This window comes from Pavona decussata, unplaced genomic scaffold (genome assembly GCF_977016875.1).
Source record: "Pavona decussata unplaced genomic scaffold, jaPavDecu1.1 SCAFFOLD_2, whole genome shotgun sequence".
NCBI lineage: Eukaryota > Metazoa > Cnidaria > Anthozoa > Scleractinia > Agariciidae > Pavona > Pavona decussata.
The window spans coordinates 3155577-3179558 of NW_028145426.1; the positions used below are offsets into that span (position 1 = coordinate 3155577).

General features: G+C 39.2%; 1 protein-coding gene across 3 annotated transcripts; it reads right to left on the reverse strand.

Annotated features, from left to right (window-relative positions):
• Positions 1-55: 55 nt before the first annotated feature.
• Positions 56-23261, reverse strand: LOC146490051 (uncharacterized). Of its 3 annotated transcripts, none has more exons than XM_085123317.1 (15): positions 22343-23261; positions 19294-19336; positions 16670-16788; positions 16129-16201; positions 15607-15650; positions 13080-13165; positions 12819-12859; positions 11180-11349; positions 9427-10622; positions 6576-6705; positions 5209-5880; positions 4242-4487; positions 3534-3600; positions 1806-2624; positions 56-969 (listed from the first exon to the last, which is right to left on the reverse strand). In XM_085123317.1, the coding sequence occupies exons 1-14, from the start codon at positions 23029-23031 to the stop codon at positions 2499-2501; spliced, it is 3702 nt and encodes a 1233-aa protein (XP_084979443.1). In that variant the 5' UTR covers positions 23032-23261; the 3' UTR covers positions 56-969; positions 1806-2498. The 3 variants fall into 3 exon arrangements, with proteins under 3 accessions (XP_084979443.1, XP_084979379.1, XP_084979520.1); XM_085123253.1 differs by having other exon boundaries at positions 3534-3603; XM_085123394.1 differs by having other exon boundaries at positions 3534-3596; positions 4241-4487.
• Positions 23262-23982: the final 721 nt, after the last annotated feature.

A 23982-nucleotide genomic window follows, 5' to 3' on the forward strand; every position in this document is an offset into this window, starting at 1 on the left:
CTACTCGCAGTTTTCACACTCTCAACAGAGCAACTTTCATAACAAAACACAAAAATGTAGTAAGAAATCATGTTTATTTCTCGTGTTTGTATGCTTAACGACAACTTTTCCGTTATTAGCACCAAGGAAGGGTTTACACAGTGTATTTCATTCGTACGTTTTCCAACTTAACACTGCGTTTGCAAAATCTCAGGGGCACCCAACGGATCGTTTCGGTAAATTATCTGTTCGGAAGTCCCTTGATCCCTTACAACTTTCTGAAGGGAATTTTCACCTCGAACTTTCGTGATATGAGAAACTTAAGGCCTGGTGTTTTTGCATTGATGAAAAAATGTCGTTTCGGGTACCGAAAAAAGGTCAGCTAATATTTTCGCAAGGGTGATAAGACCTAAGGTTTTCGGGAAATGGACAAAAATGACCTAGTAATTTCGAAAAGACTCAAGTTCCCCTGGAATGACCGAACAGATAAAAAATATTATAGTGCAGCCTAAAATGAACCTACAGAGTTTTAAAGGCGTTCCAGATAGCCTAAAATAGCGTTTCAAAGGATCTGAGAGAAAACGGTCGTTGGGTGCCCCTGAAATCTTTCATCTTGATAACATACTAAAAGAAAATGTTTAACGTGAAATGAGTACGAAACGCTGATTGGGTCGTTATTGCTTGACATAGAAAAAAATGCTCCTAATGGTATAAATTTATGGACTTGAAACGCTTTCGTGTACACAAAAACAGTGAACAAGCGGGAAGCGTCAAGATTGTCCCAAGGAACCATGGACCGGTTGTTCGATAGCCGATAAACGCTAATCCCAAATTAAAATTTAACCGAGGTTTTAATCTCGCTTTTATAAGCTTAGTTGAAAATAATGGTAAAGACAAGTCTAAGTTAAAATCGAGGGACAAAAAAATTTGAAGAAATTTTATTAATTTGTAATTAGACTCAAATCAAAGTTCACGTTAACCCAGGATTACCTTAGGCCATGTCCACACGTATCCGGAAATTTTTTTTTCCGCAAATTTTGTTTTTGCGGATGCGAAAATTTTCACGTCCACACGCGGCGTATTCGAATCGTTTTCTGCCGTCCACACGTATCCGATTGTATCCGGAAATTTTCTGATTTGCTCTGGTGCCCAGCTCTTTTGCCGGAGAGAATCCTGAGATGAACATGCGCATAATTGCGATTTAGGCGCCATTTCTTTCGCGCCATAGCCACTGCGAGGTGTAAACAGTCGAAGCTTGTAGTTTATCACTCGAAAAAATGTCTAAATCTACTGAAAAAGTCAAGAAAAAATATGCTGATACATATAAATGTACCGATGATGAAGTTGAACTACTGCTGACAGTCACGAAAGAATACAAAACGAAGCAAATCGCCAAAAGCATCGACTGGGAATCTTGTGTTGACAAGTATGGCGAGATTCACGAAGCTTACAGCGCTCATTATCCCTCGCCAGAAGATGCTGCTGTATTGGTTGTGTAAATTTATCACAGCTGCATTTATCTGAACGCATGATATCAAACTAGAAATCAGAGCAACTAACAAAGAAGCTACAACCTTGCTGTACGCCATGTTTGTTTATAATGCTCGCCGTAAAGACTGGATCCAAGAGAATGACGAAAGCGTATTCGAAAATTTCCGGATACGACCGTCCACACGTATACGTATTCGTATCGGATAAAAAAATTTCCACTCTGGAAAGCGTTTTCAAAAATTTCCGGATACGCCTTGAAAATACGTGTGGACGCAAGCCGTATTCGTAAAAAAAAAATGCGTTTTCACAAATTTCCGGATACGTGTGGACGACGCCTTAATCGGGCTTTGAACAACTGGGCCCAGGTGTGCAACGAAACCCTATTTAGCTATGAGAAGACAACAACCGCACTTATTTTCCGTTTAAATTTAACTGTGTAATGCATTACCTTACAAACCGAATATGAATTACTTTTATAAAGCTTTAAAATAACACGCGTATGAAATTATTTTTTGTTCAATCTTGTTACAAAAATTTGTCATCACTTAAGTTAATATATAATCTGAATAAATAAATATAACATGAATGTATATTTGGAGATAAAAACTTAAACAAATTTAAATTAAATAGCTATATAAAGGCGCTTTATACAAAATTTATAGTAAGATATAAAAATAAAAGAAGCCCCGACAAAACACATTAATTTTGAAAGTTACAATGTCTATTCTCTGCTTACAAAGTATAAAAGATCGACAGTCGGCACCAAAATGTCATTTATATATGAGCCACAATTACTTAAATTGTGAAGTATACATTTTCGCGAGTTTCTTTGCTCTCAAGGCCGCCATCTTGAATGTATCGTAGAACGCAGTCTGAAGACGAATGGACTAAAGATTTGCGTTACGTATAGGGTTGACGGCGGTTCGAATATCAACCGCACAGCGCAGAGGATTATAAGTACGCGAGAACAGCGAAGGTTGGATAATTTCAGTTGCGTAGCAGCAAATAAAGTTGCCCTTCTGCAGATGTTATCTCTTGCCGGATCGTATCAAGTCGGACGCTATATTACCCAGCATTCTCTTGGACAGTTGCTGCATTTTTCTTGCAGCTTTGTTGGCCACATCGAGCGATTGATGGAGACGGTAGCTCTCCAGCTGAAACAAATAAAACGACAAGTTTAGACGATAACAGTGTAACTTATCATTTTACATATACGCGCTCTTTGGAACAGTTTGCGTTTCCGTAACTCGAAAAGCAGATTTTAAGCCAAAACGTTAAGCACTTTCACAAGCAGTTATTTAAGTTCATATTCAACACTTCATTATTTTGCAAAGAACACTTCGTATTTGAAAACCTGTCACAGAGACGACGTTTGGATCTCGTTTAAGGGGAAGTTAAAAGTTAATTTTGAGGAGACTAGAAAAAATCAGAGAAATAAAGTCTTTTTACAAGCTTCCAGGTTGCCTGGCAAAGAAAGATGACAATTTGTTAAACTAGGTAAAAGAAATGGAAAAGATGTAAAGTTCATCGTGTCATGAGCAACAGACACAGAAAAATCTGAATTACTGACGGAAATCGAACCCATGATCCTCCGCACACCGGTTGGATGCTCAAACCGCTGTACTAGTGGGAGACTAGTGACGAGACAGTATGGCGGCGTACGCCAGGCCATGGGCTCCATTTCCGTAAGGCTTTTGTCTTTATTCCACACTTGCGACAAGACGAATATTCCTTTTTTTTCTTCCTGATAGCCTGCTGAAAATTCTCTTAGAAAAAAACTGGAAGAATTCCCTAAAAGAAAACCTGGTGCCAATATGTATAAGTATGTAGGTAGCTTGCTACATTCTGGACTAAAAGAGAATACATACAACCAGAGAACATTTATGGAGGCTTGACGTCATTGGAATCATATTTGAAAGCGAGGCATATCTGCCTTCGCCCATCACAGAAACTACAGAGAAAATAATTATCTGGATATTTTCTCCTGCCACAGGGTCACCAACACAACAGAAGATTAGGCTTGCGTTGTCCTTCGTCAAACGCAATGAAAACTAAAATCTCACCTCATCCCCTTGATGGCCTCCCCAGCTGCTGCGGTTGCCTGTGTAACTTCTAGCTCGGGAATGCTGCCTGCTGCAAAGATAACAGATTGAAACATTACAAACAGTTAGTGGGACAAGTCTCACAACTGGCTCAACTTTACACTTTGTCTACTTTAATTAACCTAAACCACATCTTTCAAATCTATAAATGGCACATAGGTGTTCCAAGAGTGTTCACTGCCTTGGAAACTTAAAGCAAAAGAAGTTTTCAGTTAATACCCAGGAAATAACCACCTCCAGCAGACAATTTCGTTTATTTCCCATCAATTCTGTCTGTGAGAAAAGTGCCAGTAGCTTAACACACCAAACTAGACCTTGCATAGAGGAAACAGAACGCAACGTTGCGAGATCTAACATGCTAGTAGCCTTTATTTTAACGAAGGACGGAGCGAGAAAGAAAGCAAGCGACGTATATAAGGCGCGACTTGGGATTGTCTATTGACGCGAAAAGTTGTTTCTCGATTAATCAGGGAGAAATCCAGAATCTTGATCTTTTAACACGAGATTCAAAGGAAAAAAAAAGGTCTGACTCCAGGTTAAGCGAGTCCAACCTGCTGTGAGTGGACACGCTTTTGGTACAGAAAAACGCACGTTATGTAGAAATGGGTCATGACTTGTGAGATCTACCACTTGGAAAACATAACAAAACCATACATTACGATATCGTACCTTCTTGGCACAGGGTATCCCTCGTCACTATCGGATTCCTCGCTATCAGAAACATCCCGTTCCCGCCGGGTCCTAGATTTCCCTCCGGGTAGATGATGAATATGATGTACCATGGGTGTCTCGATTAACCCCCCGGCATTTATCACAGGAGCTCCGGGGGTTATCACCGTGGTTGGTAAGACGGGGGACCCGGCCGCCACCCCCGGGTATGTGTGAGTGTGATGATGAACGGGTGATGAAACCACACTAGCAAAAAAAAAAAAAAACGGAGAAATAACGTTAGCCACTGTTCTGGAAGACTTGAGAATCCAACAACGCTGGAAAGAATAGGGTATAGGCGTTTTGTATTAAAAGAACAGTAAACTGTAATAGGCTTGAAAAAATGTAGAACAGGCAAGCAAGACAGTCTCAAAAAGATAGAAATGTCAACTTAATCGTAAAAACGATTTTTTATGTCGTCATCTTACCACGGATTGCTTTTTGTCAGTTCATATTCCCGTTGAATTTTAGGCTACCACGAAAATACTCCAAAGCGACTGACCGTCAAGACAGAAATCCTCCGAAGTTTTGTGAGCTTTCAATTGAGTGCGAGTAATATTAGACAGTCACGGGAGAGCAAATCTCGTTCCTGAACCCATCCTTCTCTACCACAGCCGTACTCACTCTAGCACTGAAAGCATTGGTTTCTGCTAGTGATTTGAGCGTAAATATTCGCATAAGGTTGCCCTTACTACAGCAAAAGCACAAGAAAAGCAAACGTGCTTGTTTTAAGTGACTATTCTTACGCTTATGTTAAATCGATTCCGAGTGAAGACAGAATTTTCTTATGCTATGCTTGTGTGGTTGTTGTCCTGTTGAAAACAAACCTTAACGATTCGTATTGCAGGGATGAAAAGCCAAACAGACCCATACCACATGTTCATACTAAGCACCCTTCCCACCCTTGTGGTATAGTTCTATCACTTACTTGTGGTAGTAGGGTGAGTATAGTGTGGAAGTCGCTGCCGGTGTAGTAGGATGGCGGACAAAAGTGTTGGTTGCTTGCGGAGTGTACGGTGTCTGTGTCTCGGTATGGCGACGAGGGCGAGGGGAGGGTGGCCGTGTGGTAGCGCGTGTTGTAGCTGCCGGGGCTTCCTGTGCCGGACCGGAATAACCCGGGTAAAAATAATTTCCGTGGCTATGAGTCCCTGCACCTCCACAAAACGGACACAAAAACTGCATCAAGAAAACTTCGGGTGTTTGAGCGGGTGATGGCGGGGGAACTGGTGCTGGGGGTGGGGGATGGGAAGGCGGTGGGGGAGCTGGAGGGGGCGTGTCGTATTCCCCTCGTTTCATTTCCCCAATATCCTTGGCGAGACCCTCTACGCGTTGCCGAAGATCATCGTATGGCGAGGGACTTTTTGGTTTGTCTCTGCTCCGAGACATTTCATTCGCCAGAGCATCGTACTTTTTCTGTAGGTTGTCGTACATGTTCGCCATCTGTTGCTCGGCTCCTCGCCGGGCCATCTCGCGCTCGAGATCATCGTGTCGTCGTCGAAGATCTTCGTACATCTGAGCCTGCATCCCACGAGCGTTTGCATCTTGCTGTAGCTGAGCTCTCAAGTTCTGCAGTTCATCTCTTAGCTTGTCAACAGGATCTCTGTAAGAGCAGAAAATATGGGTTCGTTATGGTGACAATACGAAAACGAGCACTGTCGACACACTACACCAATTCAACTTCACGCTAAACCAAGATTTGCGTCAAATTTTAGTTCAGTTTTGACATTTCAATGGTTCGCCGGCGATACCTGACCATGCTTAATTATCGTGCTTTCAGAATTGGACCCTATTCCATTTTTGTTGACAAGTCTATTTGTTCAAAAATAGCATGCCAGTTTTTGAGCCTGTCAGGTAAAAACATTCCATATTACTGTAAGTTGCCATATACAAGAGGAAAAAACAGTTTTTATTTGAAAGCTACGTCAAAGAGAAACTGTCAAAGAAAACGTTTCTTCAGTGTCCAAGAAAAATGAAAACAACAACAACAGCAACAAAATAAAACTTGTCATTTGAAGGTTATGTGAAATCAATGAAAACTTGCCATAGCTTGCCCAAAACGCGAACCAACAGAAACTGTCAATTCAAAACACGTGTAATAATAAAACATTCAGAAAAACCTACCGAGGACAAAAATTCCCCTTCTCCCCTTTTTAGCCAAAATAAAAGACTCAAACAGACTGGCAGAAATCCTCTTTTTTTTTTTTTTGGCCATAAAACCGTATTCAAATAACGCGAACTGTAGTTTGACTTCATTAGCTTTGAAGCAACGTACTTTGCTGTGTATATAGTACTGACCTGCGGAATCTTCTCTCATTATCACTGTAACCACTGCTGCTATCATCTCTTCTGGACCGTCTGCCAGACCGCACGGAATCACGGTCCCCAGGGTAACTGCGCACGCTCTGTTTATCCATAGGTCGCGGGCCTAACGGCGAAAAATAATGATTGAAATAAAGGCCAAGACACGATTTGAATTAAGTAAGCTGACGTACTGTTTTCCTTTTACACCTTTTAATATGAACAACTGAATACAAGGCTGGTGAATAGAAGCCGCGAACCCGGTTTTTAGAAAACATACAGCTATGTTTTGGGAAAAGGCTCATTGTTAGCAAATAAATTGTACAAACTTGAAAGATCTGATAAGTTGATAGACTAAAATAGGGCTTAATTAGTGGCATTTCATTATTGCGCCCTGCATGAGAAGGACTTTGCTCATTCAGTATGAGGTGAAAATTCTATTTGAAGAAACGTTTAGCCTCAATTTACTGTTACAAATACACAGGAAAAGTGTACTTTGTAGAAAAATGGTTAGGATATAAGCTGCACGGCTGATCATGTTTAGTAATATCAATCAATATAAAGAATTTTAAAGAGCTCATCCTATCCTGAACTTCAAGAACGGAATGTGATAAAAACAACGGAGTTTATTAGTAAATTCCGCTAACCAAAATGACTTAAAATTTCTGCAGTTTTTTTTAATAAGAATACGTGGGTTTGCGTCACGTTTTAGCTGCACTTGATAAGTTGCCATAGGTGAAAAGTATCTGTATATCCTAAACATTACTATTTAAATATTGACAACCCCGATTTAATGAACATGCTTTCGCGAGGATATTTTTGGATCGCTATATTTGATGTCTGTTGCAGTGCACGCAGCAGTGCAGGGCAATTTCCAGATGTTCGCAGGAATTGCGAACAACTATGCGATTGTTAGCTTTCATTATCACTACCGATCATACATGCGAGAACAGACTTTAATGTTGAATGATTCCTTTTCATAGCAACCTTGAGGTCATGACTGTTTACAATCGCAACTGATCGCTAACGCGCGTTCGAATTAGATCTATGACCGCGTCGACAAGGTTGATTTGCGTTTTATAAGAGAACTGGTTGGTGACTACTACCACGACTACGACATTACGAAAGGTAGCTGCTGACGAGACTCCAAATCACAACACTAGTTCTAACAAGATTCCATCAGGGTTGTGAACAGAGATGGTAACACTTACGAGATTGGTCGATGGCTTAGACAAAATCAGCAGCATACAACTTCACCTAAATGATTTGATGGCATGCATTCACCAAACTACCTACTAACGAGCTCACCGACAGTTTTCATATCACTGCACGCCTATATATTATTAATATTCAACTATCAAATCTTCCGCGAGGAAGATACTCTTAAACCCTACTGTATAAAATCATTTACCTCCAAACAGACCCTCACGTATAAAGAACATATCCTGCCATTTGTAACCAAAAGTAACAGCGCTATATGATGAACGGATATAAGCGCGCGTCGTGAAATACCCACCAGTATCTGCTTATGACAACAGTGCGATAACTACTACATGCTTCGTTTTTGATTAGTTAACTGTTAAATAAATGCCGTATAATATACCTAAAAACAAAAACCAGTGTCTTCCTCGACCAGTCTCTAAATACGGCAAAGATCCTGAATAAATTGAAGAACGGTTAGCGTGTAATTGCAATGAACGAAGGCGACAAAATCTTCACTTCACAAAAGCAAGCGAAATACCGTAATATTTGATGAAGGTTCTCTGAAGCATGTAAATCGAATCACGTTGGTAAAACGGAACAGTTTGTTGACCAAAACGCAGGACCTGGTGTTCCCACTAACTTCAGAGTAATTTAATGGGTAATTAGCGGACAGCATTTCTAGCTGCCGCACCTGTCGCCTTGAAAATTGAACTTTAATGAATGCGCGTTTATACCAAAAATACACAAGGCGAAAAACTTTCGGGCGAATAACGAAAACTAACCGCAAAAACGCGGGGTATCAAAATTGTTTATCAAAATACTATCCCTTAATTCAACATGAAATAAGACAAAATAAAATTTGCCGACAAGCAATGAAATATTTTTAAACAATAACCCATGCTTCTTACAGATTCATTTCTTCACTCCTTCTTGACTTCCTTATGCCTAAATTATTCCAAACAGTTACATTCGAAAATTAGTGTAAAAAACTTTAATTTAATGCGAACAATAGCTGTAACTGTACCTCTCCCTTCTATTAATAATTAAACATAAAAACTATCAAAGAGAAATAAAAGAAATGACATCACGATATATATGTTTTGTTCAGAACTCGCCAATACTCTTCGCCGTTAGTGAAAACTTTCCATACATGCGGTACAAAGTATTTATTTCTCAGTAATTAACTGATTTGCATCACAGTTCAAAATAACAAAATAAAATTTCTGAGCATTTTCGTGAAAATAATGTTATTACCCACTGAAATGTACGAAAATTCACCCTTATAATGAACACACTCTGATTGTCTCTGTTCCTACGTGCGGAAATGAATTGCAAGTTCACTCGGACGAGAATTTAAATTTAGTTCACAAGAGTACAAGCAAGCTAAACCGACAAATGTTATTCTGTTTCGCGAAAAGAATTCTTATTTATCTGTTACAAACGACTGATATGCATCAAGCGGTGAATGTTTATTTTGTTTGAAAAGAAAACAACTTCGTTTGTTCAGAGACGCTCATGAGCTCTCTTCAGATCTAAGTGTTTGAATAGGTTCAAATTTTCAGTCCAATAGTTCAATAGTTCAAAGACATCTCGTATGACCATGGTTATAATTACAGTAGTGCTATTTCATATCACTTATCCTTACCCGTGCTCCTTATCGGAGTTGTTGACTTCTCGTGACGTGAGGGGGTCTTTGAAGTTCGTCCCGCCAGTCCACTCTGCCCTGATCTCTCTCCAGCACCGCCATCGTACAAGCTCGGAGACGATGCGTGCCTTCGTAAACTGTCGTCTAGTCGTTGGACTCCCTCGTTATCCGATCGGGGTGTAGGATGGGTCGGAGTGTGTCGATGACTTCTCCTTTCTCTCTGAGATGAGGGCGTTCGTGTCGGAGGTTTTGGATGCGTTGATTCAAGAACGCGATCTTCTTCGCTTTCAGACAACGACTGAAGAGAAGATCTTCGACGTCTGAGATCTCTGCTTCTTGGTACTAACTTCGGCGTAATTTTGGGCACTGTGGTACGGAGTCTATCATCTTCAGTTTCGGTGGCGGATTGCTCTTGCAGGGGAGCGTTTCGAAGTTTATTCTCGGAGTAAAACGTCGGCGGGATATCGGGCGACTCGTGCCCTCGCGATATCCGACTTCCCTCCGAGCCGAAGAAACCGCTATCGAACCCTCTCTCAGAGTCGGCAGTTGGGTTCCGATGTTTTCCTCTTCGTTGAGTTTCTTTTGGTCTGGAAGCTCCGTCAGGAAGAAACAGAGGAGTCGAAACACGGCTGTCGCCTGAAACGCTCGCTCTGTGAGGACGCCCATGGGAAACCCGTGACGGCTTGCGCACGTTTTCCTCGTGCACCGCATTCAAGGTCCGCGGGAGATCCCGAGAACTGGTGCGCCTGCTCCACGTGTCCTGGGGCACGTGGGATTCTCGTGGCAAACTACGATTGCTAAGGGCGCGATCACGTGGTTGAAGCGTCTCGTCCGGATCTGCTGCGATTCCGGGGTCACGCAAGTTATCGTAGTCAGGTACAGACCGTGGCAAACGAGATGATTTGGAGCTTGCACGAGAGCGTTTGCTGCTGGCTTCACTCAAACAACTGTCCTGGCGCCCGGGAGGAGGAGGAATTCCACTCACACTATGACGCAGGGGACTGGAGGAAGCACGCGGGGATCTAGTACTGCCGGGGGAGGTCTGAGGGGAAGGTAAGCTAGAAGAAGGCACGTCATTGTCACCGTCGTCCTCAGGGGGTGGGGGTGAATCAATGTCAACTGTGTTGGCTCGACTGCGCTGACTGTTGGTTCGTGAACGCTGTCCACCGATTGAGGAAACTGACAAGCGATGTGGGCTGTGAAGACAACAAAAGTCACCGTTAAACAAAAGCCAAACAACAACGCGAAGGCTAGGCTTCGTTGTAGAAAGGTGTTAATACCGGGAGCTTAACTTGTTAGTACATCAATGACGTTTATTTTATTTCCTGGGCTTTAAATTCGCAAAATTTACATCGTACAAGATTGCCTGATGGATATTTCGGGTGTTAAATTTTCGCGCAAAAATTAAAAGACATACCTGACAGACATTTCTGCTTGCTTCAGATAAAAATAAATTAAAATAAAATAAAATAATAATAATAATAATAATAATAATAATAATAATAATAATAATAATAATAATAATAATAATAATAATAATAATAAATGGGAATTTCAGTGGCTTTCGCAAAGTGGCTATTTCTTCCACTGTTTCCAGGTCGAATTGGAATTTGGGAATGTTGGTAATTACTTCAATTAAACACAAATCAGCATTTGATCGTCCGGCGAAGCGACATCTGAACTGAGTCTTGACCTGAAGCCTTTTTGTTATAAATAACTATTATTTCCAAAGTGCACAACAATCTTCGTGTACCTTGTATTCGACAGGGACCCTTCTCGCGACCTGTGGTGCGCTCCTTGACTATTAGCGAAGTACTGACTGCCCAGGGGCTCAGAGGCAGGGTCTTGAATAACACTCATGGATTCGGACGCGAAGTACCCAGACTCTTGTAGGTCCAAAGGTTCGGCGTGGTCACCAAGCCCCTAGGAACAAAAATAGAACATCGATAAAATGAATAAATAAACATCGATAAATAAATTCTTTAACACGAAATTTATCTTCGCCTATCAACATTGACAGGGCGAAGAATAAGAAAGAAGAAAAGGTTCTGCGGAGGAGATGCCGATATCGCATTCAGTAATTTTGCCCTCTATGTTATAATACTTGTAACAGTCATTCCAATTTCAAACCTACCGGTTTGAATTGATTTGGTTCAAGTAGTATCCTAATTAAATATGAAGATTTTTAACCGTTTTCGGTGGAAAACTAATCATCAACAACTACAGTTCAGTGCTAGCTGAATAAACTGATGAATCAAACCAACCAAGTAGAACACGAAAATACCGAACCAACGGAAAACAGAATTATGGAACAGGACCTAAGATTATATTTAGAATAAAGAATACGAATAATTTTAACAAAGATAGCTTTCTAATTGCTCGAATCTCCATTGCAATGTTATTTTGAGTTTTTGCATGAGCAAAATAACGTGTTAACAAGTGGAAAGACGCCAGTGTCATATCATTACATCACAGACAACTCAGTTCTCACCGAAAGCCACGATCTGCCGTCCAAAAACACCAGATAAAACTCTTCCAAGGAACCGTCGTTTCCAAAATAATCCATACTCTCACACGAAATATCCGCTGTTCAGCTTACGTAAAATCCCACACGATTTCCTTCCAAACGGTCGTCAGAACAGCCAAGCAACATGTTTCGTGGCGAAGTCTATTGAACAAATTTAGCTTATCGCGCTTCGTATTTCCAAATATTTGCTGTCAGCTCCAATGTTGGACCGCGTACATTTTGCGACGCGAAATTGTCAAAAAGAACAACACATTAAAATTGTCGACGGTTGTATTGGCCTGCCTCTCAAATCATTATCGCTCAGATAAGAGCGATAAAAATTGGACCGAATATTGTTTACGCAATTTAACTTCACACGGCGTTATTTCTCGTAGACAAAATCGCACAACAACGCGTTTGGTGATGAAAGATGATTGGTTGGCAGTTCAATGTTTTGATGCATGTCTTGCCACATATTACATGCAGATATTCCGCTTATAAGTTTCGCCTGCCGCCAATATTATCTTATGAATCTTTTTGGCAACAATATACGTAGTATGACAACAACCGATTGGAAATTTTAACGTAGTCAAATAGTACGCCATTGATTCACGTCTTGTCAGCCGTCCAAAAAACTGACTCAATTCTGCTCTAAATTCAGCGAAACAGCAGGAGAAACGAGTCTGTATTATACACGCAAAGTGTCATTTAAATATCTTCTTGAAATGCGACTTTAGATTTGAATATGCAAAGGTAATTGGTTTTGTCTGGGCCACTTAATTTTTGACAAAACCATTGCCGACGTAAATACGTAAAAGAGGCATTTTGCTTTCAAGACGTAAAATTAAAAGGAAGCATTGTGGTTTATTTTGAGATATTATTTCACCTGTTTGTTCTCAAGTTCGCCATCGCTATCTGGAAGAGGACCTGCAGACAAATAAAATAATAATATTATCATGCAATGTTTCATTTCAAAACAACAATCATTGCCATTGCTTCAACGAAAACAAGTCACTCCGACAACGCTTGTCGTCTTCAACAATTTTACAATTATCATCACAATCACCGTTAGTAGAAGAGAAACTTGAATCAGTTATTTACATGTGATACAAAACATAAAAATCTAGAGAAATCTTTTTCTTAATACCTAACGAAAATCTTCTGGTATATTCATCTTCTCTGCCAACGGAATTCAACTCGAAATCCTCAGCATCTTCAGAACTGTTTCCGTCTCTAAAGACGAAAGGGAAAGCAAGAAAATTAATTTAAATCCCTTTGCACGTCTCTTAAGAGTGATGAAAAAGGACAGATTTTGTTAAAACGTTCTTTTCGAAAACAGTGATGATAAACGAAAAGAAAGCAGACGAAAGTACTACCTTAGTAATCGCTTTAATTGGATGATAATAGTTATAAGCTATTTACGAAAAAGAAACTTCGCCATTGTTTTCAATCGTATGAACAACAACGGAAATGTTTCTATAGTTTTTACGATTGCAGCAATCACGCTGATAAACGACTAAATCCAAGTTTGACTTTATGCACTCTCGAAATGCAACGATCGCTCTACCGATATAAAGATTGCACAAGCGAGATTTTTCCACCCGGGAACTAAATGAGCCATCCAACATTGTTGACCCCTCTTTTTAAAGTTCGGTTTCTTACGAACTGAAAAGCACATGAAACTAGGCCCAGTTGCAAGATGCGGAATTGTGTTTCACTTTCTGACATTTTAAATTCGTATTCATAAGACTAACAGAACGACGTAAATCCCTTTTCCATGTAAGGTTCGATTTGTTGGCAATGAAATGAAATACTATACAGCAAACCGTTACCACAAAAGCCATGTGGAAATGATTTGATAAATGTCTGTCAAGTTTCTAAAATCTCAGCAAACTGTCAACTTTTAACGCACCTTGATATGAGAGCATTAAAACACTTAAAATGCGGGCGACTTAACTGAGATTTAAAAGCACTCAGTAACGTTTCGCAGTCAAATGATTATTGTATTTTGATATTTGAGTACTTTCAATGCAAATCGTGGTACAGAAAAATTTCTTCTGGTTTTCAACGCAATGAAAGCTTGCAATTAAATCAGACCAAAAACCCTTCGTTGAAAATTAAAATTGATTACAAATCAGTCATTATCTGGAGAACAAGCGTCATTAAAAGCGACATAACAGCGAATGATCTTCACCGATCTCGAACCACAAGATAACCGATCCCAAAAGGAAAACTTTAAAATCAAAAATTACAATAACTTACGCATTTTCTAAAACAACAGCGACAAGCTTTTTTGGCTAGCAACGACAAACAACACAATGGATACATTTGGTCAAACCTTAACTTAGAGAAGAAACCCGCCACATGAATCGAAAACAAAACAAAACAAAACAGGTGGAATAACCCGACTCTTCGACTCGACTACTGGACTTTGAGCGAAACGCCATGTTACCTCATAAGATGCAGCGATATACCATAAATTTACAAATATCCCATAACTGATTTGTCCCGTAAACGTAAATCACTTTGAACGTACAACACATAGAAAAAGACATTTACATTGTCGAGGCGGCCCAACGCAAGATTCTTACGATTTCTTCATCTTCGGTTCCTTCGTCGCTGCTTTCCAATGACGCTCTAGCCGCCATGCGTGATTTATCTAATGATATTATCGTCGAAGCGATATCTTTGGAATAACATCCTCATATAGCAGCATCCGATTTAAACACCACTGTCAGAGAAATTACCATATGCTATATTGACTTATCTACCTGTCGTTGGATATCGCTACGAGACACCTGCCCGGGAGACCAATACGGCTATTTATTCATGCATGCAAAATAATGCACTTTATTTTTCTTAAAGTGTTTACAGTAATCTACTACCGGTATTATTATTTATATATCACAGTAAACTGTTTGAAAATATATTAAGTCCTTTAGATAGAGTAATGGAAATTAACGCCGTGACTTTGGGAATTTTTCTTGTAAGAAAAAGTTTGATTTGCGACATCTATATAATAACATTGAATTTTGAAGAATAAGAAAGCCAGGAATAAATGCAACAATTTAAGCACTTTACTAATAACATACCAACTCAATGATCCCCTAAATTTAATACAATGCTGCATTATTTATGTGCGGAAATCGGAATCAACAAAGCTTTTATACAAGGCAAAAACTTTACCCCTTGGGTGCTGTGTTTACCTTTTGTAAGAGAACCAAAAAGCACATTTTTGGATAACTTTCTGAAATGTCATTCAACTGTTAATACAGCTGTAGCTGAAGGCGGGGAGAACAATTAGCGCCATCATAAAGTAATACTCAAGAGCTTTAACTTTATGGGATTTGAGAGTTCACTTCAATCTTGAAAGAACAAGTTGCTTTCAAATCTCACACAAAGAGTACAATGTATTTTCTTGGCAAACGCTTTTAAATGTTAAACATTTAGAAGGTGCCGTTTTTACGGTTCAAAATATAGTTTACGAGCAAACTGTCGGGGGGGGGGGAGAAGAGATCTCGCTCCTTCTCCCCTTCCCCTCCCCCGAGAGCTTGCCCGCAGGCTATTCAAAATATCATTCACCCATTCTTGGTGCCAGCGACAACTTGTCACTAAGCCAGCTAACTTACCTGTTTCAGAAAATCTACACTAAAATCTTAAATAAAGTAATGTACCTTGCTGCATCATTTCCACTTGCCTCCTTGATGTTTCTCAGTCTCTAAGAACAGAAAACACAAACAACTCAATTAGCAGAAATCAGGAATGCAAAAAGGTATTAACAATAGTTGAAGCAAGGAGAGGGAGTAGCGTCACATCACACACTCCACCCACCCCACCCCCCCCCCCACCCCCAACGTGGAAAGGTGGGAGTGACATAACAAGCCACAGAACGTCTGTGTAGGAGGGGGAGGGGGGTAGCCAGCTTCAATGGCATTTGAAAACTTGCTGTTATGTTGTTCTTGTTGCTTTGTGTGATATTTTACTGAAAAACAGTGATATCCCAGCCTCTAAAATGAAAGTTGGGAACATCTAGAGAAGTCTTGGGCCATTTTTGGAAAATTTTCCAAAACAGGGCAATGGTGTCCTTCATCATCATCAGTAGGAAATAATTTATGGTTTCTCTTAAGCACTTTAACACAAACTGCAGACTGAGTTTCCCATCACTACTTCAAATGTTAATGATTTACAAACTGTACCTGCATTAAATTCTGTAGATCAGGTTCATTTCCTTGGTCTCCTGTAGCTGCTTGGGGTTGGCCATCTCTTGGCCTACAAAAGAGAAAGACAGGGAAAATAAATCTTTACAGTCAACTCCCGATAACTCAAACCCTCACTAACTCGAACCTCACACTAACTTGAACCAATTTTCCTTTCCCTTCTGATCATTTTCTATATAATTTTACCCTTGGTAACTCGAACTCCCGATAACTTGAACCTTTTTCAATTTCCTTTGAAGGTTCGAGTTATCGTGAGTCGACTGTATTACAATAAGTCTTGCTGAGAAGAATAAGCTGAATCACAACAAAATAGAATACAGCTTGTAAATTATAAACTAGATGTTATTCAATGGAAAGTCACCAACCCAATTCTAACTTACAAAATTGTAGTTGTTTGTTGTAAATTTAGTCCACAGCTTCAGTGAGAAGCAGGAGTCATAAGCATTGACAAATTTAAATCTAAACCTAAAAGTAACACAAAACAGGGGAATAAACGGTCAGGACTGGTAGACCTGTGTACCTGTTCAACAGCTCGCTATAACTGTTTCTCCTGGCTTCTTGATTGGGCACCCTGCTTAATGGTGTTTGACTTCCCAGTTGGTCAGATATCTCCTCGAGTCTTAGCCCACATCGATACAACTGCAACATGTTGAAAGACAAACAAATCATTATACCATGCATTGTTTACTTCAAATTCTTTCACTGAGCTCCACGTATCAACAAAAAATAAAATGATAAAATCACACTTGGGCCATAACTGACCTACACAGCCTGGCATGTGGGGTGCCCCCGCCCATCACTAAAGGACTCAAGGGCCTGTATGCATTCTGTGAGCTGCTTGCTCACTCTAGAACTACAGCTTTAACAGGAAATTCTGGTATAAAATTCCTGGCCTAGCCATTCTCACCTTCACTTGTCAATCAACCATCAGAGCCAGAGACAACTGACAAACAACATGCGTCTTTTTCTACAACCCTTACTGGGAAAATTGGCTTTGTTTTCAGAGAAAACCCTTTAAAACTGATGTCTTAAATTGTTATGGTGATCTTATCAAACTTTGAGAATATTTTATTCAGAGGAGTTTGAGTCGACAACTTGCCACTGCTGAGGGCCATCTAAATTTGCATATCGAACCAAAAAAGGTGTGAAAGACTGGCTTGCTCAAGATTTTATAATGGAACTTCTTGTTTAACCCACAGTGACCAGAGATCTTTATTTCTTATTTCATTCCTTCACGCATGATAACCAAGAGAAATGTGAAAAAAAAAAGATTATAATAATAATTACATGTACAAATAAATTACAAATTACAAATAATGAACTAAGCAACAAGCTGACCCACAATACCACAGAGTCAGACCACTGTTGTAAGAGTTACATGTATTCTCAATTGTTTGCAAGTTTTGATCCCCTGACTAGCCTGGAGTGTACCAAATTCTTTTCTCTGTGAACATTTTATGAAAGTGTATCCATTCATGCAAAATTCAAAGCAAGTCTGTGCTCTTGTCACCCAAGTTTCTGCAACTCCAACAAACAAAACTTTGAAATGCACAAACTTAAACAAAAATTTGGCATGGTCCCTCAAGTGAGAAAAGCCCAGAAAAGGTCAAATTCTTTTCACCGATGTCTCATTTACAAAAGTCATTGGGGAGCTTAAGCAGCGATGATGGCAATGGCAACATCACCTGAAAATATAACTTTATTTCATTTGTGTTACTTTGCGATTATTTCAACTTGCTCAACTTCTACAAAAACGGCTAACTACCCAGGAACCAAATTGGTAGGAGTGGTATTGAAGTCAAGACAAAAAGGCAAAATTCACCGTGGTGCGATCACGTTGTCGGAAAATCCTAGAATTTAGTCATTTCATGCTGTAGGTTTGCAGAGGACAGCAAAGAAATGTACCAAAATGTAAAACACACGTGCAGAGCGATTGTTTTTGCTCAACCTATTTTTTGTGGCAATGTCGCCGTCATCGGCATTGCTTAAGCTCCCTATTATCATGATACACCACACGCTGCTACACTCAGTCCAGTTAAAATGCCCCTGGTAAACTCAACAGGGTCCGGCCATATTCAGGGAGCAGCAAAACCTATGTATGATTGTCTGGGACAACTAGAAATTTAGTTCAGACATGTAAATCTTTGACATGACTTGCCCGTGGGGCAAGCACATTTCCAATTTTTGATTGGAATCAGTCATGATCAAAACTAAACAGTCAGACTCCGTAATGAAAAACACTATTAACATTGTGCATGATATTCACTTTAGGTTTAGAAAAGATTTACTATTAACAAGGCTAAAAATGTTGTAAAAAAAAAACTACCTCCAGACCTCTCAACCTCAAAACACTAAAAATCTGGAGACTGAGGTAAAAAAATCTGGAGATTGATCGACCAGCATCTGGACAAAACCAAGTAAGCACAGGTGCTAATCAAAAGAAAGTGCTATTTCTGCCATTTTGAAAATGTGAGTAACCAAAATGTGAGAGACTGGTAAAGAAAACCTAATTTGGCACATGTCTTCTATATACAGTCATGGACTGTGTTTCCAGCAAACAGGTGGATGAACTTAGGGTTGTTTACTAACTATCGATTGATTTGCACAGAATTGGTTCAAGAAAGTCATCTAAGCAAGCCAAAAATGAAATTATAGAGGGAAATTGTACCCTTTCAGCTTGAAACTCTGTTTAATGTGAGATTTTTGTGTCTCGTCATGAGACAGTGAGACTGAACTGAAACCCTGTGAGTGTCGTGGCAAAATTGTGAGACTTGAGAGGTATGCACCTGTTCTGAGGTAACTTACAATAACATTTATTTTGTAGCCTTGTAAATAGTTTACAAATTATAATGTTGATGTTAATGAAAACACATCAAAAGTCACATGTTATATTTACTTTATTTCAAAATGCATTTTGAATAAAACCTTTTTGGGCAAGCACCTTTTTTGGTTTTGGACAACCAAATTCTCTAAGATGGTTGTCTGAAGGAAAAATGAATGACTCTGCCTATTCCCAGCGGGAGGGGGGGGAACTAAGGAAGAAAGCAAGACTCATAGTCCAAACAAATTGAAGTAGGGGTAAAAAGTATGATGAAAGTGCTCAGTCAGACGTGGTATAAAAATTGAAAAGGCAAAGTTACTTACTTGTCCACTTAAACTATCCTCTGGAAGAAAATCACCAGTAAAACTGCAAAAAGGAAACAATTTTTAGTTACAAATCAACTCATTTATCAATGCTGAGTTTAGGCCTGCCCAATAGTAACGTGTCTTGTAACAGAACACAAACAAAAGTAATAAAAATAGAGGAACGGTCACCAAAGATAGAATTATGCATTAATTAATCTTTAAATAACTTCCCCATTTAGGGGCATAAATAAACAATAGCCACTATTTGGCGCGAAAATATGCTCAGATATTTGTCCGTGGACATTATATGTTCCAAGAAGCATACAGTTTTCCGAAAGCGAAGCTCGAGGAAAACTGTGAGCTTCCAGAAGCAGATAATGTCCAAAGACAAATATCTGAGCGTATTTTTGAAGCCAAATGGAGGCTATTGTGGTTATTATCCTTCAAATATTTTTCGCAGCATGTAGCAATGAGCTTGAGTATTTGAACATTTTGTTTAAGCACAGTTTACCGTCAAAAACGTTTAGAGTGTATGTTGTTTCTGAGACTGATACTACTTTTACGACCAGCAGGTTTATCTCTCCTTCTCTCACAAAAGCAAGCCATTCCCCAATCTTGACATTAATGTTAATTGTAAACAAGATGCGCCTTGAAGTTTTTGAAATTGGGGAATATCACTTAGGGAATATCATCGGATTTTCCCCAGTTTTAGCTGGGGTATATTTGGTCACGTGAGGCGTTTAGACCAATCGCGTGCGAGCGAAAATATTTGATGGATTATAAGAAATAATATTTCTATATGGAGACCACTGTGAGGCGAATTTGCACGTTGAAAATTGGGGCTTAAATGGGTACCTCCCCATAGTCTCAAACTTATGGCATTCAACATAGAAAGAACGCACTCCTAATACAGATTGGAGTTGAGATTGTATGAGACAGTTGATCAACATTACAAATGAATGGATCTTGGGACGTGTATCTAGCATCCCCTACAGGTTTGCAGGGGTGGATGACATCATCACCAACTTGGCAAAGAAGAGAGAGTTGGGGATCGAGATCATCAAATGCATTCCCTAATCATTGATTATTACTAAGTTTATTTTCTTATTTATTTCAGGATGTGTAAAAAGGCAGGTGAAAATACAATAAGACACTTGGTCAGACCCTTCTGGGTATTAATCACCTAACTGTCCCGATGAACATTTACAGCGTGAACTTTTATCTCCTATTGCTCACCACTGTGGTATTCTACTGGGTGTGCTGTATTTGAATTAAAGTCGCATAATGATTGTGCGATAAGACAGTCGCGAAACAAGTTTTGAAACGAGTTGTAAAGGTTGCAAGATTGAGCTAACCCGCTGATGAAGCAACGTTTGTATTATTGAGCTAACCAGTTGAGAATTAATGTTGGAACAGTTTACGTGCATACATCAATCGAGGAGAAGTTACAGAAATCATATTAATTCCCAATAAATGATTTATCTCTACATTTGCTGAGTTCTTTGTCTTCACGGAACAGACATACTTGTAGCTCTGCACGTCAGACTGTACCTGGTTTTGTTAATATTTTTATCTTTATTGCACCAATGGTAGCTTTATATAAAAAGTCTTCAACCATGCCTAGACTGTAATAATTATTGTTTTCAATACATTTTTAAGGCAGATACGTGTAGGTGTGTTTGGTTTTAAAAGAATTAACCTCAACAACTGAAAGACAATTATTTTATAGCATTACACTGTGCATATGTTATTTTGACTCTTTTCATAATATTACTATATAAAAAGTCAAAAAACATATAGGTGGATGAGAAATAACTGTGACACCTGTCTTTGCCAAAACATCCCATATCCATACATGTACTGTATACACATGGTGAGTTCAAAATTAAATAAAAATAATATGTGAAGATTTCTGCACCACTGGGAAATGTCTGATGTAAATCAAAACTAAAACTGTTTTTTTTTTTGTTACAAAATCTGTCATGGCTGTGTAAAATAATATTGGCAGAGGTAAGTTCCAAGTTTAAGGTTTAATCTTTGTTGTGGTGTTATCCTTGATTAAATTTTATTTTCCGTTGTTTCAAACTTGTTATCATACATTACCATACCTAAACAATGGGACGATGAAATTTAAACCAAGGATAAATTTAAACAAAAGTCTGCCTGACTAGTCAGCAGATTTTTAAGATATCTATAAGAAAAGTTTGCCCATTGTTGTTATAGTAAATGGCATTTTCAACAACAACAAATCATATTTTGATGTTCCTGCTGAGAAAATCCGGTTTAATTGGGCAAAAAAGGCCCAGGCTGTTATATAGGGCAGTTATACATGTATCTTATTAAATACCTTTTATGATCGGACCAGGGATTAATACATTTTACGACAAACTTGTTAAGTGTATTTTTTAACAATCAAAGAGCATGTCTTTGAGCAAATAATTAGACAAAAAGACTACACACAACCTACTAGCACATGTAAATCTGCAAAGACTAAAGAACAATGGATTTGTGTTTTGACAAGACATACCAAAGGCGTCAGAAAGCAAAACTACTTTTTGTTTTGAAATGTACATGTATAGACTTTATTTTTTTCATTTCAAAATGCAATGCACAATTCCGGATCAGCCGGAGAATCTTAATTTCGCTGCTTTTTGAACACGCAGATCGCGTTGAAACTCAGAGGTTCCATCATAAATCATTTAGCAGCTTAACTTGGACAAAACGAAAGCTGTAGACCTGTTAAACCAAAAAGTCTGAAAGCAATTTCCACTAAAACGAAAAAAATTAAAAGTTAATTACCACATTGGAATATTTCACACTTAAGTCCTAAAAGATATCCATATTGGTTTCAAAAACGGGGGTGATTTCTCGGCTCAATATACAAGGACGTAAACTTTGTACTCTAGCAAATGACAAGCGTTTCGGAGTGGATTTGTTTTGCGACTATCTTTGTGTTGACAAAAATATACAAACAACATTTCCGGCCGCGTATCGTAATCGGTATATTTGACCTTCGCGACAAAAAATAACCTTGAAATTGCCTTCAGTTTCTCACAATTTCACTCACCTTTCGTCTTCAAATGATTCAGGATCTCTGCCGCTTTCTAATCGCCGGATCTGAGCTAATTCTCTTTTAAAATTCTCGTTTTGAGCTTTCAGTTGCTCGCACATGTCCCGCAATTCTTGAACTTCGGGCTCCCCCCATTGCCCCTCCATAACATGGTCCTGTAAAGCATCTACATCTTCTTGAAAATACTGTACTTTAGACGACAAAGCTGCCCTTAATCTCCCCGCATCTGGACGCGAGGGATTAAAACCGGCGTTTGCAGTTGAATTTCGTTGGTTGCCATTTTGTGACTCAGTATCAACACCTCGACTTCTCCCTTCGTTCGTAAAACTGCCTTCGCTTAAAACAGCGTGGCCACTCCTTGGAAATCTGAAAGTACCAGGCTGTTTATGAACTGTTACACTTACGAATGAGCTTTGTTGAGGTGGAGGCAAGTCGCTGTACAAGTTTAGTTTAGCTCCTATTCGAAGTTGATCTATAGTGTTTTCAGCCTGGGCATACTTCTTCAGCAATTCGTCGTAATCGCCTTGAAGCCGTTGGTACACCTCATCTCTCTCTTTGCGAACTGATTTCTCCTCCCTTAAACGTTCGTGCAAATCAACTCCGGAGGAGATCTCCGAAGAGCTTTCCTGATCCGACAAACTTCTTCGAGTGCGTGAATTTGTCGGTTGGTTTCTGAATTCAGCCATTTTACAATCATGCTCCTTTCACGCGATCACCAATTTTCTCTCGTCGTTTCGAAAAGGATTTCCACCAAATACCAACCACATTATCTTTTAAGCACGTCCCTGTGTTCTTCAGTTTCTGTTTCGATGGTCTGCTCGGCGGAATCTGAGAAAATCGTTGGGCATTTTCACTGTTTAGTCACTATGCTACGACAATTCTTTTCACTATCGATCACTTTCCTTCCATGGAAACGAGGCGACGCCAATGCCCTGGCACAAGACAAAGGCCTCCAACGAATGCTCGTCTTCTATTGGCTGGTTTGAGTGCACATTAACTGGCTTGTTTATTTTAGCACTGAATGATAAAAGGAATCGTAACATGACGGGCTTTTAGAACAACATATGACAACAAAGAAAAGGAAATAGAGACGTCAACGAGTCTTGACAATACAGTGAACAAGTATGACGTCAATTATTTTCAAACTTTTCCGTACAGACAAGAACGAGAAGCAGTTGTATTCGCAGGCTACGAACGAATATATATACAGTATATATTTTATCTATTTTTGCTAAGTTAATTACTATCTTTATGAGGAAAAAATTTTACAAGTCGACAACATGAGAGAAATGTTGAAACTAGTCGGGAGCCCATTCTTGAGTGATTAGAAAAAAAATTTCCAACTGAGGCCTCTTAATTTTTAATCTCCCTGATACGCAATCACTTTCAGCGAGGTAAGAACATATCATGATCAACAACTGAATGAAGACTCAGTAGCAGCCAACTGGAACGCAATTACTTTTCCTCCTTTTATTATTACCAAACCACACAAACGAGTGTTATCTCTCTCTTGTTTCTCAATACAATATTTTAGTTTTATTCAAGCTAAGATTTCTTTATTTATCTATTGACACTAAAGACATGAAAGAAATCGTAGCTAAGGTAGTCAGACAGAGAATTGAAGTAAAAACCCCTGG

What these genes read in the sequence shown, in the direction of transcription:
- LOC146490051 (XM_085123253.1), bottom strand. Translation starts at nt 23,031, where the DNA reads ATGGCTGAATTCAGAAACCAACCGACAAATTCACGCACTCGAAGAAGT. An exon ending in GGGTCCCTGTCGAATACAAG is followed by an intron (nt 10,623 to 11,179) that starts GTACACGAAGAT and finishes TTGTCTTCACAG; the next exon opens with CCCACATCGCTTGTCAGTTT. An exon ending in TACTCACCCTACTACCACAA is followed by an intron (nt 4,488 to 5,208) that starts GTAAGTGATAGA and finishes TTTTTTTGCTAG; the next exon opens with TGTGGTTTCATCACCCGTTC.